Source organism: Chelonia mydas, chromosome 4 (genome assembly GCF_015237465.2).
Source record: "Chelonia mydas isolate rCheMyd1 chromosome 4, rCheMyd1.pri.v2, whole genome shotgun sequence".
NCBI classification, from domain to species: Eukaryota; Metazoa; Chordata; order Testudines; family Cheloniidae; genus Chelonia; species Chelonia mydas.
In genome coordinates, this window is record NC_057852.1 from 29,075,898 (window position 1) to 29,094,076 (window position 18,179).

General features: G+C 41.9%; 1 protein-coding gene across 7 annotated transcripts in view; it reads right to left on the reverse strand.

Moving 5' to 3' along the window:
• EMCN (endomucin) overlaps window positions 1-18,179 on the reverse strand; it is an 87,188-nt gene that overhangs the window by 24,342 nt on the left and 44,667 nt on the right. For all 7 annotated transcript variants that reach the window (XR_006290435.1, XR_006290434.1, XR_006290433.1 and 4 more), the window contains 6 exons: window positions 17,928-18,053; window positions 11,228-11,257; window positions 7,699-7,752; window positions 5,719-5,814; window positions 3,864-3,888; window positions 2,922-2,983 (listed from right to left, as the gene is read on the reverse strand). Coding sequence is in view for 3 of the 7 variants with exons in the window: in XM_043545514.1 (XP_043401449.1) it covers window positions 2,922-2,983; window positions 3,864-3,888; window positions 5,719-5,814; window positions 7,699-7,752; window positions 11,228-11,257; window positions 17,928-18,053 (393 nt within the window). In the remaining 4 variants the exon portion in view is untranslated. The remainder of the gene's footprint in view (window positions 1-2,921; window positions 2,984-3,863; window positions 3,889-5,718; window positions 5,815-7,698; window positions 7,753-11,227; window positions 11,258-17,927; window positions 18,054-18,179) is intronic.

Sequence of the window (18,179 nt, forward strand, 5' to 3'; positions counted from 1 at the left end):
GTTTTTTTGCTTTAAGATAGCGACCCTCATGTCTGTGATTGCGTGACCAGAGAGATTGAAGTGTTCTCCGACTGGTTTATGAATGTTATAATTCTTGACATCTGATTTGTGTCCATTTATTCTTTTACGTAGAGACTGTCCAGTTTGACCAATGTACATGGCAGAGGGGCATTGCTGGCACATGATGGCATATATCACATTGGTGGATGTGCAGGTGAACGAGCCTCTGATAGTGTGGCTGATGTTGTTAGGCCCTGTGATGGTGTCCCCTGAATAGATATGTGGGCACAGTTGGCAACGGGCTTTGTTGCAAGGATAGGTTCCTGGGCTAGTGGTTCTGTTGTGTGGTATGTGGTTGTTGGTGAGTATTTGCTTCAGGTTGGGGGGCTGTCTGTAGGCAAGGACTGGCCTTTCTCCCAAGATTTGTGAGAGTGTTGGGTCATCCTTCAGGATAGGTTGTAGATCCTTAATAATGCGTTGGAGGGGTTTTAGTTGGGGGCTGAAGGTGACAGCTAGTGGCGTTCTGTTATTTTCTTTGTTAGGCCTGTCCTGTAGTAGGTGACTTCTGGGAACTCTTCTGGCTCTATCAATCTGTTTCTTCACTTCCGCAGGTGGGTATTGTAGTTGTAAGAATGCTTGATAGAGATCTTGTAGGTGTTTGTCTCTGTCTGAGGGGTTGGAGCAAATGCGGTTGTATCGCAGAGCTTGGCTGTAGACGATGGATCGTGTGGTGTGGTCAGGGTGAAAGCTGGAGGCATGTAGGTAGGAATAGCGGTCAGTAGGTTTCCGGTATAGGGTGGTGTTGATGTGACCATCGTTTATTAGCACTGTAGTGTCCAGGAAGTGGATCTCTTGTGTGGACTGGACCAGGCTGAGGTTGATGGTGGGATGGAAATTGTTGAAATCATGGTGGAATTCCTCAAGGGCTTCTTTTCCATGGGTCCAGATGATGAAGATGTCATCAATATAGCGCAAGTAAAGTAGGGGCGTTAGGGGACGAGAGCTGAGGAAGCGTTGTTCTAAATCAGCCATAAAAATGTTGGCATACTGTGGGGCCATGCGGGTACCCATAGCAGTGCCGCTGATCTGAAGGTATACATTGTCCCCAAATGTAAAATAGTTATGGGTAAGGACAAAGTCACAAAGTTCAGCCACCAGGTTAGCCGTGACATTATCGGGGATAGTGTTCTTGATGGCTTGTAGTCCATCTTTGTGTGGAATGTTGGTGTAGAGGGCTTCTACATCCATAGTGGCCAGGATGGTGTTATCAGGAAGATCACCAATGGATTGTAGTTTCCTCAGGAAGTCAGTGGTGTCTCGAAGGTAGCTGGATGCAAAAACTTCAAATCCAGACTCCAGCGAGAAACTGCTGAATTGGAATTCATTTGCAAATTGGATACTATTAATTTGGGCTTGAATAGAGACTGGGAGTGGCTAAGTCATTATGCAAGGTAGCCTGTCTCCCCTTGTTTTTTTCCTGCAAACCCCCCCCCAAGACGTTCTGGTTAAACTTGGATTATTGCTGTGCACATTGTAAGATGAGCTGTTGCCAGCAGGAGAATGAGTTTGTGTGTGTGGTTTTTGGGAAAAAAAAAAGGGGGGTGTGTGGGGGGGGGTGAGAAAACCTGGATTAGTGCTGGAGGTGACCCACCTTGATTATCATGCGCATTATAAAGAGGGGTTTCAAAGGGGGATGGGCTGTTGCCAGCAGGAGAGTGAGTTTGTATGTGTGTGTGGGGGGGGGGGGGGGGGGGGGGAAGGGTGAGAAAACCTGGATTTGTGCTGGAAATGGCTCTACTTGAGGATCACTTTAGATAAGCTGTTGCCAGCGGGGGAGTGAGGTGGGAGGAAGTTTTGTTTCATGGTCTCTGTGTGTATATAATGTCTTCTGCAGTTTCCACGATATGCTATGCATCCGATGAAGTGAGCTGTAGCTCACGAAAGCTCATGCTCAAATAAACTGGTTAGTCTCTAAGGTGCCACAAGTACTCCTTTTCTTTTTAATTAAAGTCTGTTCGCAGATAATTTGCCAACAGAAAAAGGGGATTATTTGTCATATATGTTGTTAATAGTTCACCCTGTTCTACGTAAGAATGCAAGTGTCCCACATAAATAAATAAATAAATAAATAAATAAATAAAAGAAGTGTTCTTGTGAAGTCACAAGAATCAATTATCCAGACTTACTACGTTTCCTTGATTTGGGCTCTTGTTAATGACTGGTGTTTAAAGGGACAGCAAAAACTTTAAAAATCATGTTTCATAAATTAAATTTGAACAAATTTTGAAAAAAACACTTATTTTCACTATGATGTTTAGGTCTGATCTAAAGCCTATTGAAGAGACTCCCATTGACTTCAATGAGCTTTAGATCAGATCTTTTACGTCCATTTGGCATTTCTCTCAGCTGAGACAACGAGAATCAGTGAAGTCAGCTTCTCAATGCTGCATTGCTTAAGCTGCAAATATTGCAGACCACTGTTTATTGAGTGGGGCAGCTGTTCTGCAACCGTTGTCCTTGAGTACTTGCATTTTGGGTCCTTATTCCATATGTGGCGTCCTGACAGGTGAAAATACCTTCTGTCCACACTATTGGGTCAGTCGGAATTCTGCTCACAGGAAATGGCTATTCCAGGGGAATACTGAACTTGCTCCTAGCATGGAGCAAATTCATAATACTAATTGTCATTATGATTGTTTCTAGGTTTGGGCTATAAACATAGCTTTAATCTCCTCAGACAAGAGTAATTTCCCCCCAACTTTCATTAAAGACAGAGTCTGCATTTACTTCAAGTCACTATTTGGACGCTACTAAGGAATCATTTTGTGATTCTTTGGGGGGCAGGGGCAGTGTAAAAATCAATCGACATCCAAACTCTTCTTCTCCCCAGCCTCTACGGTCAAAGAAAAGCATCCACTTACCAGTCTCAGGAGAAGTTGTCTTTACAGAAAGAAGTTTGACACCCTCTTTATCTGTTGGGGCTCTGTTTTAGTTGGGAGACATTTAAACAGACAGTTAGCATCAGACTTCTGCATATTTGTCAGTGCAGAAAGTACTAAGGGTATGATCCTGTAACAGGATCCATCCTGGTGGAATCTGTCATGTTGGGAATCCCCACTGATTTCAGTAGGGCTTTGCATGGGTTCAGAGGTCTTCTTGCATCACTCTGATTGTAGGGCCTAAACCAACATTTCTTGAAGTGGGTGTGCAGAGGAGGGGGCTAATGGGAGAAGCTGCTGTGGGATGAAAGATGGGAAGCTTCCTTTTCTGCTCCTGCAATGTCTCTAATACACCTGGCCACAGAAGCAGCTCCGACATACAGAGCTATAAGTTCAAGAAGCAGCTCGCCAGCCAAAGCTTTGTGTTTCTTCACTCAAAACACAGTTCAGCTTCATGAATACATGTCTGAGCCCCACTGAGTCAGCAACGGACCCTCCAGCCATCCCGAGAAGCATATAGCCTGATGGATCTGTCTCAATTTTACTCTGTGACAACACATGTACAGCTCATTGTACCAATGCAGTCTAATTGAATTGAAGTGAATTAGTGAGTTAGCGAATGGGGAGGAGAGCAAAAAAATAAAATAAAATAAAATAAAAACCAATAAAAGAGAAACAAGAAAAAAGAAGGGAGAGGGGAAAGAAAAGGAAACAAAGAGGAAATGGACAGAAAAAAGCAAAGAGGCTCAACTGTGCCCTGAAATATGTACTCTCAAATGGTGTTTCCCTCTTTTTGCTATTTTTATGGGTGTTAAACAGTTTATTATATTTCAATGGAGAAAATTAAGAACATGCAGAAATTGCTGCTTTCATAAGAGCCACACGACTAGGCTTAAAGAAATGCAGGGGCATAGTTTAACTTACTGTTCAGTTCCATTCTCTTGTCTCTCTGGAAGAGGAAACAAATTTATGTTATTCTGATTGCCTAGATGTGGGCTAAATAACAGGCTCAAACACAGCCATGACTAGCATAAACCTATTTTGAGATTTTGTAGCTCTGCAGCAAATATTAATAAAACAATAAACAAACAGGAATGATAACTTGCACTTATCATGCAGGGTCAACATGATTTATAAAGGTGGATAAGTATAATTATCATTTTTACCGAAACTCAGGAACAAGGATTAAATGACTCACAAGAGGTCACACAACAAGTCCTTGCTCCAAGACCATGAAGCTAAAGGGAACTGCTGTATGGTTTTTCCTATATAGATTGTCCAAATTAAAGTCACTGCCCATCATGGAATAATCCCAGTTTTCATGGGTTTGTTCCAGATCTTGCAAGCTTAATTTTGCAGCCATGCCACGTTTGGAACTCCCACTGACCCCACACACCAAGGACAGCTGGAGGCCTGAATTTTTTGTTTGGGGCTTCTCATGCATCATTGTTTTTACATTGATCCTAATTTCATGGCATTGCATCAATAAAGAAAATCAGAGTACAATGTGATGACAGTATCATCATGGTGTGATTTGAGATAAAAAAGTTTTCCCTTCCTTTACATATCTGTAAACACTCCAAAGTTCCCATGTTACAGTCTCTAGCCTTCTAGACAAGAAGTGAACACACCCAAATAATGTATTATGCATGCTGTGTATTCCACATTCTTTATTCTTGTCCTGTGGGTGGGGAATTAAATTAGATATATTTCTACAGCACCGGTTGTAAGAGTGTGATGTTTAGGTAGTGAGCTAGAGCTAGGCAAATACTTCAAAAGATATCCACAAATATTCATTACAATTTTAAAATAAATTTGCTTTGATTGAGTTTATTTGCAGGGGGAAAGCCAGAGAAATTCTCTCCACCTAAAATCTTCACTCCTTGGCAATGAAGATTCAATAATTTTCCAGGCAAGGAATCATTTCCCTTCTCTGTTTTTGCGGTTGCATTGTCATTTGCAAAATTTATTACAACATGCTATTTACCTTGGCCTGTAGCTTCAAGGCCTTGTTATGACTTCACATTTCCAGCCCCCAGGAATTTCACAGCTAAATCCCTGCACAGAGCTCCCAGCTCTTGTCAGCTTGAAAGCAGAGAGACCACATTATGGATTCACATTTGTGTCTCCTACTTAGTACCGCACTGCATTTGCCTCTAGCCCACTAAGTTCAATATATTTGGCAAAATTAATGTAGTAACGTTATTTCCCCCTGTGAGCCTCAATATGTTATGGGCAATATTGGAAACGGTGGCAGACTGCTCTGTGCAAATCACTGCTTTATTGATGAAAATACTGTTTTCCCTTGGATTTTATGTGGACAAGGAAAAATATAAACATGGGGTCTCTCCAAAACAAGGAAAAATTGATTTTTTCCCCTTGTGTTTTCAACAGAGCTAAAATGAACACAGCTGATTTTAACAACAGATGCAACTTATTTTGCCCTTTGCTTTTCCAAGCAATTTTTCTCTGCAGACTATACTCATTGACAGTGTCAGCCCAGCTGTTTGTTAGGTAACTGCTAAAGAAGAGGTAGCATTAAACATATTGGATTTGTGTGTTCTACAACAGGTGTTGTTTCCTCCCCTACATATACCCCATGGTGATCTTAATAAAGAAGTGTTAATTCCTTTTTTGACTAAATATTTTAAAATCAGCACAGTTATCTATCTGAATACAACATTTGTATGATAGGTCAGATTTTAATACAAACATTTGCAGCGTTCCTTTAATAATATATCGAAGACTTCCTGGCTGCAGAAAAATGTTGAACAAATACCTGGGGCTGTCCTCTGGCACATTCTGTACAAAGCCACCAGAATGAATATAGAAAGGGTTATTACGATTAAGGCAATCACAACTGGCAAAATAATACCTGCAAAAAGTGGAGAAAATTATTTTACCAACCACATTCCACTTGCGTAACTTTAAACATATAAATATCAAACAAATTAATCTCTTCTCTTAGCCTCTCCTCCATCAGTACAGCTGAAGCTATTGATTTCTCTTGAATCTTGTTACATTGGTTACTCCTCATGCATTCACTAGGTGTCAGGCTTGCAGCCTTTTTGAAAACCAGGACTTCAGGCAACAAAGGAAGATTTAGTAGCTTCCTCCACCATCCCTCATCATTCTGGAGTCTGTGTCTTAAATATCAGACTCCTAACTAGACAGAGTGTATTCACATGCACTTGTCTTTGGACCATTAGGGTTATAATTTCTCCCCACATGGGAATACTCTAATCACGAGAAAAGTACAAAATGTTCCCCTTGAGAGTTAATAGCCCAATGTAAATTTTCAGCACCCATGTTCCAGGAACAATTAAAAAAAAACAAAAACCATGTACTGCAAAACAAGGCAGATTTGAAATTCAGTGACAAAAGTGATGATTTCTCTTTCAATATGGTAATCACAGAAAGGCGTGTAGGAGTTACACAATCTAGTAACATTCTGCACAATACCTCTGACCAGGGATACCAAAAAAAAAAGCCCCCTTTTTAAAAGGAGGCAGTTTGTCTCCTTTTATTATTTCCTACCATCTGTTGTTTCCTGACAGGTGTTTCCCAGCCAAGTAGTAAGAATGTGTAAAAGGACAGATTTATGTAATAGAGACACTTTCTGGAAAATGTATATGCCAGGCCCAGTTTCTCTCTGATTATAATTTTTCATGGCTCCATCCTTCAGGTTCAAGTTTAAGAGGCTAGCCTGGTGGCCTAAAGGAGGGTTCTCTGCCCTGCAACGTGGGAGATTCCCAGACATACACTAGCACTCCTCAAGCTGATAGAGCACTGCATCAATTCAACAGCAACCTCTCTCACTGATTAAACAGTGGCATTGTCTGGATTCTGGGAAACCTGGCTTTAGTTCCCAGAACACCGCCAGCTCTCTCCAGGCTAAGAGTGGTGAAGAAGCAATAGGTTCAGACTCTGGGGAAGTGGGGGGATACTTTGCATTATTCAGTAGCAGTCTTTCTGACAGGCGAAGCACTAGCAGTGATACTGCTTGGATCCAAAGGAAGAGCTGATCTAGATAAAAAAAGATGGCGGCCACTCAGAAGGGCCTCCATGGTAGGGGGATAAAATGGGGATGTAGCATCTTTATGGCTCCACCAAGGATGGAGTTGATCCTTTCCAAAATGTTTCTTGAGGTGATTTAAAATATAGTTATATCTGTACTGGAGCGAAGGTTAGATCTTAGAGAAAACTGAATTTGTATACAGCTGAGTAAATATTAGAAAGGAGATCAGAAACCAGACCTGCAATAGCGCTTCCCTACAAGATGTACATGTGTTTTATCATATACAAGAAAGGGAGTAGCACCCTCATACCAATTGCTTGAAGAAGTTTGGAGAATACAGCCTAGGACTACACACATTTACCCTGTGCCTTGACTGGCTCTCTCAGTGCTAAATGAAAGGTTTGTGAAAGGTGAACAATTTAGTTATGCATTTCCTCACATCATCACTCAGTACGAGCAACTGAGTTGAGGTTTTTTCACTCATGTCCCATTGCCCTCAGTCCCTGGGAATAATTGCACTGCTCTGAGTCGAGAGTAGTGTTAGCTCAGTGCTCATTAAGCCCTGCTTCTCTGTGAGTAAAGCCTTATAACAGAGACAGTTCAACTGGTTTAGTAATGGGTCCATGATCCAGGAAGGACTGAGATAAGGCTGCTAGTTTCATTGCTGATCACTCACCTAAAATCAAACAGTTTCTATCAGCAAATTCTAAAGACGGAGAACGAAGAAACATATGTACTCACTGGAATATTGGTCAGTATCCGCTTGTTTGTCATTGCTACCAGATTTGCCTTGACCTATTGACAAAGAAAGTAATTATCTCTCAGGTTAATTCAAACCTTGTTTTGTGATAGCACCCCCCTATTTAATTTTATGCAACTCGTCCTGGAATAGGAGCATGGCTCCTTCCCTTCCTCCCCACTGACATATGTGTTCTAAAGAACAGAAAAGGTATCATTTGGGCTGAGAAATTGCTTTGGTAACCTGGGCTCTGCAATGGGAAGGAGTCTAGCTGAGGGGAATTTGCTGTGGGCTAGGAGAAAATACTCATCAGGAATCAGGGACATGCACTGTAAGTCTGACTAAAAGAATCCACAGGCAGAAACCAACAACACCACGACAGGCTGAAACTTCTGAACTTTAACCACTTTCTTGAGAGTCAAGTGTTTTAGTGGGAGATGAATGCTCTCTCTGCTGTGTTTATAGACAGAAATGGTTGGTTAGTTTAATCAGCATGAGGAGTTCTCTAGGGATTTTCCAGGATCTGTGTTCTAAGCACTGTTTTCTACCTTTGGGCACTAATCTGAATCTGAGTCAGGTATCAATTACCCAAGTAATTTATTACCTCACTGCAGAAAGATTAAAGAAAAACAAAATCACTGAATTTGAAAGAATTTGAAAGAAAAAGCAAACAGCTGTGCTTCCATGCTTACATTTCACTGCACACACGACAACATTTTTAAAAAAAAAAAGGAGTTCTGAGTCACACAAGACGTGGTATTGTGCACCTAGAACCGCATGCGCAATTGCTGCAACTGAGCGTACAACCTAGGCAAATGGCCTGTGTAAACAAAGCGTTAGGTGCCTAACAATAATAAAACAGTGGTAAAGCATAGCATTTACGTAGGATTTACATACAGATACAAGATAAGAAATAGCTCTCCTACAATGGAGTAAAAAAAGAGAAAGGTGGATTCAATAGAACTAATAGCACATAGAGTCATAGAGCTGAAGGCCAGAAAGGACCAATAGATCGACTCACCTGACCTCCTGTATATCACAGGCCACCAACACCACCCTCACACTAAACCCAACAACCAAAAGTAGACCAAAGTATTACACAGCCCACAGGAGACTAGCCTGTTATGTGCCACAGACAGAGTATATAGTAGGGTTATGTACAGCACATAGTATAGTTACTACTTTTTTAGTTATGTTATGGTAGCCCCTAGAGGCCCCATTCAAGATGGAGTCCCATTATACTGCACATGCAGACACACACACAGTAATAGATAGTCCTTATCCCAAAGTGCTTATAATCTAAATAGAGTGAGAAAAAGGAAAGCCCCATTTTACAGGTGGAAATTGAGGCACACATAGAGATTAAGTCACTTTTCCAAGGGTCAGAGGAAATCTGTGGCAGAGCCAGAAACTTAACTCAAAGGGCCTGAGGCCCAGTCCAGTGCCTTAAACTCTAGACTATCATTTTCTTATATTGGTACTGTAAATATGTAGGGATAGCATAGAATTGTAGTAACAAACTGAGTGTCAGACCCAGCTAAACCTTAGAGCATGGGCTGTCCCATGCTGTACTAATTTCAAACTCAAAGCCAGTCCTGAGGGAAGCTTCAGTTTTTAATCTATTCTTTTTAGGTTGCCCATAACCCTGTGTTCAGAACATACTGATCTGCTCAATTATAAAATAGTAGCTTGCCTACAGCTGAAGGGGCAGGATTGCTTCTCTACAGGTTTGTTGCATTTTCCAGATAACTAGAAACAACAGATATTCATGAGAATGAGTACTTGTGGCACCTTAGAGACTAACCAATTGCTTTCGTGAGCTATAGCTCACTTCATCCGATGAAGTGAGCTGTAGCTCATGAAAGCTCATGCTCAAATAAATTGGTTAGTCTCTAAGGTGCCACAAGTACTCCTTTTCTTTTTGCGAATACAGACTAACACGGCTGTTACTCTGAAACCATTCATGAGAATGTTTAACATGCTACATGTCTGGTTGGCAGCAACTAGACTGGGAGTTATGATATCTGGATTCTGTTCCCAGCTCTGGTACTGACTGGTTGTGTGACCTTGGGAAAGTCACTTCCTCTCTCTGTTTCCCTTCCCATCCTATTTCTGTCTTGTCTAGGATTTTAAGATCTTTGTGGCAAGGATTATTGCTTACTATGTATTGGTACAGTGCCTAGCACAATGGGGCCCTGATCTTGGTTGGCACCTTTAAGAGCTATAATATAATATAGACAATCATTGTCTAAGGCCCTTATCTCTGCAAAGTACAAGTTACCTCTCCCAGGGTGTCTGTCTGCTGGGAAGTGAAAATGCAAGAATGGAATTCATAAGCCATCATAAAGAGCCTGAGATAATTCTAATAACTTTCATAATTCAGTGCTATCTCTTCAGATTTCTCAGAGGAATATTATCAAAACATTCATTACATTACCTGTACTTGCTATAGCAAGAATTAGGCAAGCAAACAGAAAGCACAAATTCAACTGATCGTGGATACTGTTTAAATCCAGTAACAGAAACTAATTAAACAGAAAGGCTTGTCACAGTAAATGTGGTCCCCAGAACTCGGCATGTGTGTTCTCAGGTGAGAAGCTAAGGATTTTAATTCATTCTTGTATTTTTTTCTAGCTCACTTCATTAAATGATGCATAGAAACACCCACTTATGTGACTGACTGACTGAAGAATAAACTATTTACAGGAACCAGTAGACTAAATCACATGGCATTTTATGTATATGAGACTCTCAGTGAGAACTGCAACAGTTAAAAGGAATCTCTATTAAGAGGATAAAATGGGTCAAGGAATACAAACTTGTGCTCAATTATCAGTTTCATTAGTTGAAATTCTCCCCCACACCAGGCCCACCCACCTGTACTCCCCATCCTGAATGTGAATTTGGAAGATGTTTAAACACATAGAAAATGATCTATGCAAGTCTTGGAGTATGGGGAGAGGGTTAGTCCTCCTGGTTGCAGGAGGGGAAGTGCTAGAAAGAACTGGAAGAGACAAAAGAACACAGTACCGAAGAGCCTGCTCTCTGATAACTCCAAAGAGCATTCGAAAGGACAATACCAGCTGAGGGACTGGCACAGAAAACCGTTGTCCCCTGAGATCTGCCAGTACTGGCTAATTAAAAGAAACACGATAAAAGAATTAACAGTGACTATAATAAGCATCTTAGAATATCTTGGCAAATATTTTATTCTTGTATCAATTTTCCGCTGCAACCTAATCTCTCTTTAGCCTTGTTAGATATCTTTAATTTTGTGCCTGTACCCTGTATGTTTTCAGTGTCTCCTGCTGTAATATTATGTTCAGTTGAATTATCAGGGGAAACCACTTCTTGCAGCAACAAATATGTGTCTCCTGTCCATTTCAGTGCTATACTTTGAACTCATTCTCTCTCCCTGGAGCTTCCTGGTGTCCTTTATATGTATGCTTCCTTTTTCATTCTGTTCTCCCTTCCCTGCATTCAATTCCCTTTAATGAATGTGTAAGGACTAGGTCCTTTTTTCAGACTTACTTGGTGTTGATGTTGATTTCTTGTGTGGGCCTATAAAAAGACAAAAAGAAAACTATGGTTAGCAGTTGCTTTAAGATTAGCAGCACTGTACTGAACGGATACTTGGAGGAAACTGCTTGCATGCCTTAGAAACTATTAAACCCCAAAAGCTGGTGTTGCTTTAAAGAATTTGAAACTTTGTTTGTTTGAAAAAGTTTTGCTATATGCTGTTATATGATGGGGGAACAGGCTTTAAATTTAATGCCGTCCCAGCTGCAGTGAACATTTTTCACTAAGGGAGGTAAAGCTTTTTTGCATGATGGTTAGAAAGATACAGCTGGAAAAATACTAAATCAGTAGGACTTATTTATGAGGAGCGAGATAGCCACTTATTCAGTGAATGGCATGCGAGTGAGCTACAAAGTAATTGGGGTAGGCTCTCCGGGTATTGCATTGCTATTTTTGCAGCATCATGGGTCCACACCACCGTGCATCACTGCAGTAACACAAAGCAGTGCTGAGATGTAAGGCTCTGGTTACTCTGTGATTCTCTTCGATTCTGTTCAACATGATAGCTTCTGTCTTCTTTCCAGGCTCAGCAGAAGGAGCTCTGGTCAGACCAATAGATTCTACAAAGAAGGCATGTGTGGCCCAGAAGATACATGGGGGTAGGTATGATTTCTCTAAGGACGAAATTCACCCTATGCAGAATGCCAGGACCAGGCCTATTTTGAGGATTTGAGTAGTACATCGGCTTTGGGTTCGCTCATAGTACAGGGTGTGAATTTCAACCTCTTGTTTTAAGAGAGTTTAGATCCCTAGCGCCAAGTTGTTCAGAATACGTGGAGGTTACTTATTGTAGAATTACCCGGTTACATACACACTGTCTTTCAGGTTAAGTCTGTATTACAACAGAATACACTGGAGCGGTAGCAAAAAAGGGGGAGCAAAAAATAAAAGCACGTACATTTGAAAAAAAACAGTATCTAAATAGAAAACAAATAGCCCCTACCGACACCTTTTGTCCCCCACTTCTTCCTCTATGTTTCTGCTACCTACAATCTGCGCAGTGAAACTCTGAGAAACAGCAGTACTTGCCCCTCCTGGGCCCAGTGATTCTGCTTTCTAGCCATGTTATGGACAGACAGAGATCTCTCCTGCATGGTATGGAGCTGCTGGGGGCTTTCAGTCTGCTCTGTTCCTCAGAAAATTTTAGCCCTCAGACTTGTTTTTAGAAGATAATATTAGGCACTCTGTACAGTGCAGGTTTTTTTTTTAAAGAAAGAAAACAGTTCTAATTGCTTAATCTTAGCTTAAGAGCAAGAGCAGTAAAAGTTTAATCATTATGTTCTCAGTGATCTAAGAGCTCCTGTCCACCTCTGACCATCTCATGTGACCATATTGCTGTAACCCTTGTTCTTCCTTGCCCGATCCCCTCCATAACTGCCAACTGACTCCTAGCTGGTGTGAGAATAACAGATCTCCTACTTTTATGGGACTGGGCGGGGTGGAAGTGACCTTGCACAGCATCAGCTGGATCAGAGAAGTGTAAAGCCACTGGTGCTATGTGCCGCTTGGCTGTAGCCAAGGGCCTATTTGCTGCAACTAATATATTCCTAAAAAGTTCTGAGACTACAACTTGAGTAAGTGCCTTTCAATAGATAGCTGGTATTTAACTGGCAAACACCTTAAGTGTCTTCCTAAAACAAACTGAAGTGCCTCATTGTGACAGGTAAAGAGTTACTCCAGACCCTCAAGTGTCATAAACCCTTTTAAAAATGAATATTCATTAATTATCTTAGTGATTTTGGCTAGTAGTCTTCAGAGCAGCAGGAGTAAGGTGCATCATTAATGAAGAAGAAATGGACCTTACAATGCGTCATGCATAATGCTTACTGTCAGATGCAACATTTACTTCAGTAATTGTGCGGTACAGTAATTCCGATTCTTGTTAGAAGGCTGCTGTGCCATGTCTAGACTATCACACCTTTGGAAATTAAGAAGGCTAATGAATATTTCAGATTTGGAGCCACAGATTGTCATCACACCCAACAGTGCTCTTTATGACACAGTGCTAAACCCTCTCACAGGTGAATTGTGCAAGTCAATGGGAGTTGGGCACCAAACTCCTCTTTGAAACTCTCTCCTTTTACATACTGGCAGTGGAATGCTGACCTTTTAGTGTGACACAGGCTTCCCCAAACCAGGGGCTAGCTGACTGTGACTGTTTCTATCTGGTGTGCACCTCATTGTCATCATCCTTGTCTTGGTGGTCTCCAAACTGGCTTATTGAAAGGGGGCTACCTTTAATGAATATTCAGAAGCTACAGCTGGTGCAGGATATGAGGCTTGATAAATTATTTGTGTGAAAAACAACAACCAGATAGCAGCTGTTCTCCAAAGCTTTTAGAAGCTTCCAGTTTGACCTGGGTGCAATTCAAGGTGTTAATTTTGACCATGAAAGTCCTACATGAGTTGGGCCTGATTCCCTTAGAAACTGCCTCTTTCCTCATGTGCTACCCTGGCAGTTGAGAGGAGCTAGGATGTTTTTGCTAACAGCCTCAAACTAGGATTGTTTGGAGTTCAAAGGCAGGGCTCTGGTGAGCTCTCAGTTCTGGAATTCTCTTCCTCCAATTGTCTGACAGAACCAGCCAATATTGTGTTTAGTGAAAGGCCCATCTGTTTTTTTAAGGCTCTTTCCTTGCAGGGTGATATTGGGGACTGCAGTTCTCTGATTTTATCCTGGGGGAATCTGTAAGGAGAGGTAGACTGCAAGAGAGACTGGCGCATGCTCTGCACTCCAACTCTTCTGGATGGTGAAGCAGCCCACATGCTGCTTGAGGGAAAGCTGCCATAATTCAGAGCAGTCCTCTGGCTACTCTAAATGATACCAGGGGCTAAATCAGCCCCAGAGCAGACCAGAATCCTGGAGGTGTGTAAAGTCACTTTTGCCCCTGTGCTGTGCTTTCTATGCTATACCCTGTGCTGGCCCTCTGCATAACGGTCAATTATTCCAAGTGTAATCCTGAAGAGTTCACTCATCCTCTGGTTCTTACACTGCCCCTCTATAAAATGAAGATATTACTTATCATACAAGTGTTAAATTTATTTACCGAATGTCTGAAACACTACATAAGTGCTATTGGTTATAAACATTAGTATTATTAGCCAGAATATGCTCCCTAAAAAATAGAATGACTGCTGTTGTGTGTTTGTATCTACACCACAAATGTAATAATCATATGGGAAGAGTGGGATCAAAATAAACATACAGAGCTACCTACATATTACTTCTCCCACAAACCCTACTTTTAAAGAACATTACTAACGTTGCAAAGTCAAGCACACAGGAGTCAGGAAATGCAACCTTATTTTGGCCTCCTTGTACTTATGCAGTTTTTTGTGTAATTTCCTAGGTTTTTAAAAAAGCAAATTGAAAAAAAGAGAAATCCCATCATGTGGCCTCATATTGACACACATAGAGTTCAGCAGAAGGGTTGGAGCCTTGAGATCCATCACAAAGACCTCTGCTGAATGCTTCAGTTTCCTCCTCCATGCTGCCTGGGCAACAGGATCTATCTATTTAGCTTAACACAGAGACAGTTAAGGGGTGAATTCATTACTGTCTATAAGTATTTACATGGGAAACAAATATTTAACAGCTCTTCAGTCTATCAGAGAAAGGTATAACATGATCTAATGGCTGGAAGTTGAAGCTAGACAAATTCAGACTGGAGGTAAGATTAATTTTTTAAAAAAATGAGCGTAATTAACCATTGGAACAACTTATCAAGGGTCGTAGTAGATTCTCCTTCACTGGCAATTTTTAAATTGAGATCAGATGTTTTTCTAAAAGACATGCTCTTGGAATTATTTTGGGGGAAGTTCTTTGGTCTGTGCTATGTGGGAGGTCAGACTAGATAATCACAATGGTCCCTTCTGGCTTTGGAATCTATGAATAATGCACACTGCTGTTTTGACAGATCTCTGGTCACTACAGACACAGCCAGTGAAGGCCATTAGAGGACACTCAAACTATTTAAAGGGATATTCCCCACTTTAGCAGCACACCTTATCCAGGGATTACAAAAATCACCTAACTCATGACCATTATTAAAGCTGCACAAGTATGAAGCATCTTTTCCAGATGAGATCTACATTCTGCCAAAATAGAAACAAGAAAACAGAGAATAGTGAAGAGATTCCTACCCTCTCTCTTTTCCTTCCATCTCAAGTATCCAGTCAAACAACTGGCCTGTTTGTTCTGGAGGTGCCTCAGCTGTGGTATATAAACCCACATGTTCAGGTGGCCAACACAGTAGATGTTTTTAGTTTGTATTCTCTAAATATTCAGCCAACAGACAGGTGTTTGGAGGTGGGGTCATGCACAGTGGTTTTACAGAAAGAGAGATGGGAAGAAAGGCAGGAGTAACAGATACTGTAGTTGTTCTGTCTGTTCCTAGTCAACCTCATCCTTTGGGGCTGTAAATTAGAGGGGCAGATGCTCTGTATAAATAATCTGGGAAGACTTCCAGATTCATCATTGAAAAGTGAAGTACAACATTGGTGGCACTAAATCCTTGTTGGGTGGTGAGCAAAACACTTTTTTTGGCACAACTGACCCCAGTTTGGTTTGAAAATACCTGACTCAATCAATTCAGAGATGGTTAGAAGATTGACAGATGGTGAAAGAGACCAGTAACTAAACTCTCTCCATTGTATTCTCAAAGGTCCTCTACCTAAATAGCCTCAATAGCCTGTAGTTTACTTCTTCAGTTTTGGAGGGCAGCCACATGCCCTGGCCCCACGCCATGCCAGTCTGGGAAGCAGCCGGAACCACGTCCCTGTGCGGCCTCTGGGGGAGGGGGGAACACAGGGCTCCGCGCGCTGCCCTTTCCATGCCTCCAGGTACCTCTCCCAAAGCTCCCATTGGCTGAGGTTCCCAGTTCCCAGCCAATGGGAGCTGTGGGGGGGGGGGGAGGGCAACGCAAGGGCAACGCACGGAGCCCTCCGCCTTTGCCCCCTCCCCCCGGGCCCCATGGACGTGGTGCCAGCGCAGGGCCTGCGGCACCACGGGGGGCAATCCCACGGGCCGGATCTAAAGCCCTGAGGCGCTGGATCTGGCCTGCAGGCCGTAGTTTGCCCACCCCTGATCTAGTCTGTCATCAACCTTCAGCCATGGCCACTGCCTAATGATTCAAAGATGAAACCTCCACACCAGCCAGTTGTACCATGCTATTTGTAGGTTGTGGAAAATGAATGTCTTCATGACCTCACAGATGATCATTTTATACCCTGAACAACATCTTTTGGTTATAGCATTATCTTATAGCATTATCTTAGTTTCACAGAATCATAGAATTGTAGGACTGGAAGGGATCTCAAGAGGTCATCTAATCCAGTCCCTTGCACTCAAGGCAGGACTAAGTATTATCTAGACCATCCCTGACAGGTATTTGTCTCCCCTGCTCTTAAAAATCTCCAGTGATGGAGCTTCCAGAACCGCCCCAGGCAATTTGTTCCAGTGCTTAAGCATCCTGCCAGTTTGGAAGTTTTTCCTAATGTCCAACCTAAACCTCCCTTGCTGCAATTTAAACCCATTGCTTCTTGTCCTATCCTCAGGGGTTAAGGAGAACATTTTTTCCTCTCTTCTCCTTGTAACAACCTTGTATGTACTTGAAAACTTGTCATGTCACCTCTCAGTCTTCTCTTCTCCAGACTAAACAAACCCAATTTTTTCAGTCTTCCCTCAAAGGTCAAGTTTTCTAGATCTTTAATCATTTTTGTTGCTCTTCTCTGGACTTTCTCCAATTTGTCCACATCTTTCCTGAAATCTGGCACCCAGACCTGGACACAATATTCCAGTGAGGCCTAATCAGGGCAGAGTAGAGCAGAAGAATTAATTCTCATATCTTGCTTACAACACTCCTGCTAATACTTGCACATCCCAGAATGATGTTTGCTTTCCCCTTCCCCCTGCCTGCCTGCCCCCCCCCCCACCCCACAACAGTGTTAGACTGTTGACTCATATTTAGGTTGTGCTCCATTATGACCTCCAGATCCCTTTCTGCAGTAGTCCTTCCTAGGCAATTATTTCCCATTATGTGTGTGTACAGCTGATTGTTCCTTCCTAAATGGTACACTTTGACTTTGTCCTTATTGAATTTCATCCTATTTACATGAAACCATTTCTCCAGTTTGTCCAGATCGTTTTGAATTTTAATCCTATCCTCCAAAGCACATGCAATGCCTCCCAGTTTGGTATCATCTGCAAACTTTATAAGTGTACTCTCTCTACCATTATCTAAATCATTGATGAAGATATTGAACAGAACCAGATCCACAACTGATCCCTGTCGGACCCCACTTGATATGCCCTTCCAGCTTGACAGTGAACCAGTTTGTAGGGTTGTTAGTGATCATAAACATTATAGTTGTTTTTCACTTTAAATTCTAGTCACAGTATTTGACTCAATGACCTCCTGTAGCAGTGAATGCCACAGAACAACTGTATGTGGCTGAAGTTAGTCTTTCCAGCTCATTTTATAAATTACAGCCTTTAATTTCATTGACTGGGGAAAACTCTGAATCTTTTGAAGTTCACCCATACTAACTGTAATGCAAACTGTAATTGACATTTCACGCTGAGCATGGCTGTTTCAGAGAAATGGTTCTGTTTCAGAACACGGTGTGACTGATGATGCAGGGACTCATCACTTACTTATAGCGTCAGCCTTGAGGACTATTGCGTTGGTTCCTGTTACCAGAGTTGGAGGTGACCCATCAACATTAGATGTGGTTTGATGACCCTTGCTATGTTCTGAGGTTATTACACTGGTAGTCGGATCTGAAAAGAAGGCAGTCAAATGAGCATTGATCCAATACAAACAGCATGCTTGATCCTCAACACCCACCTATCTGCCCGCCCTCCCGCCCCCAACTTTACACCTTACACCTTACTTGCTCTCAGCCC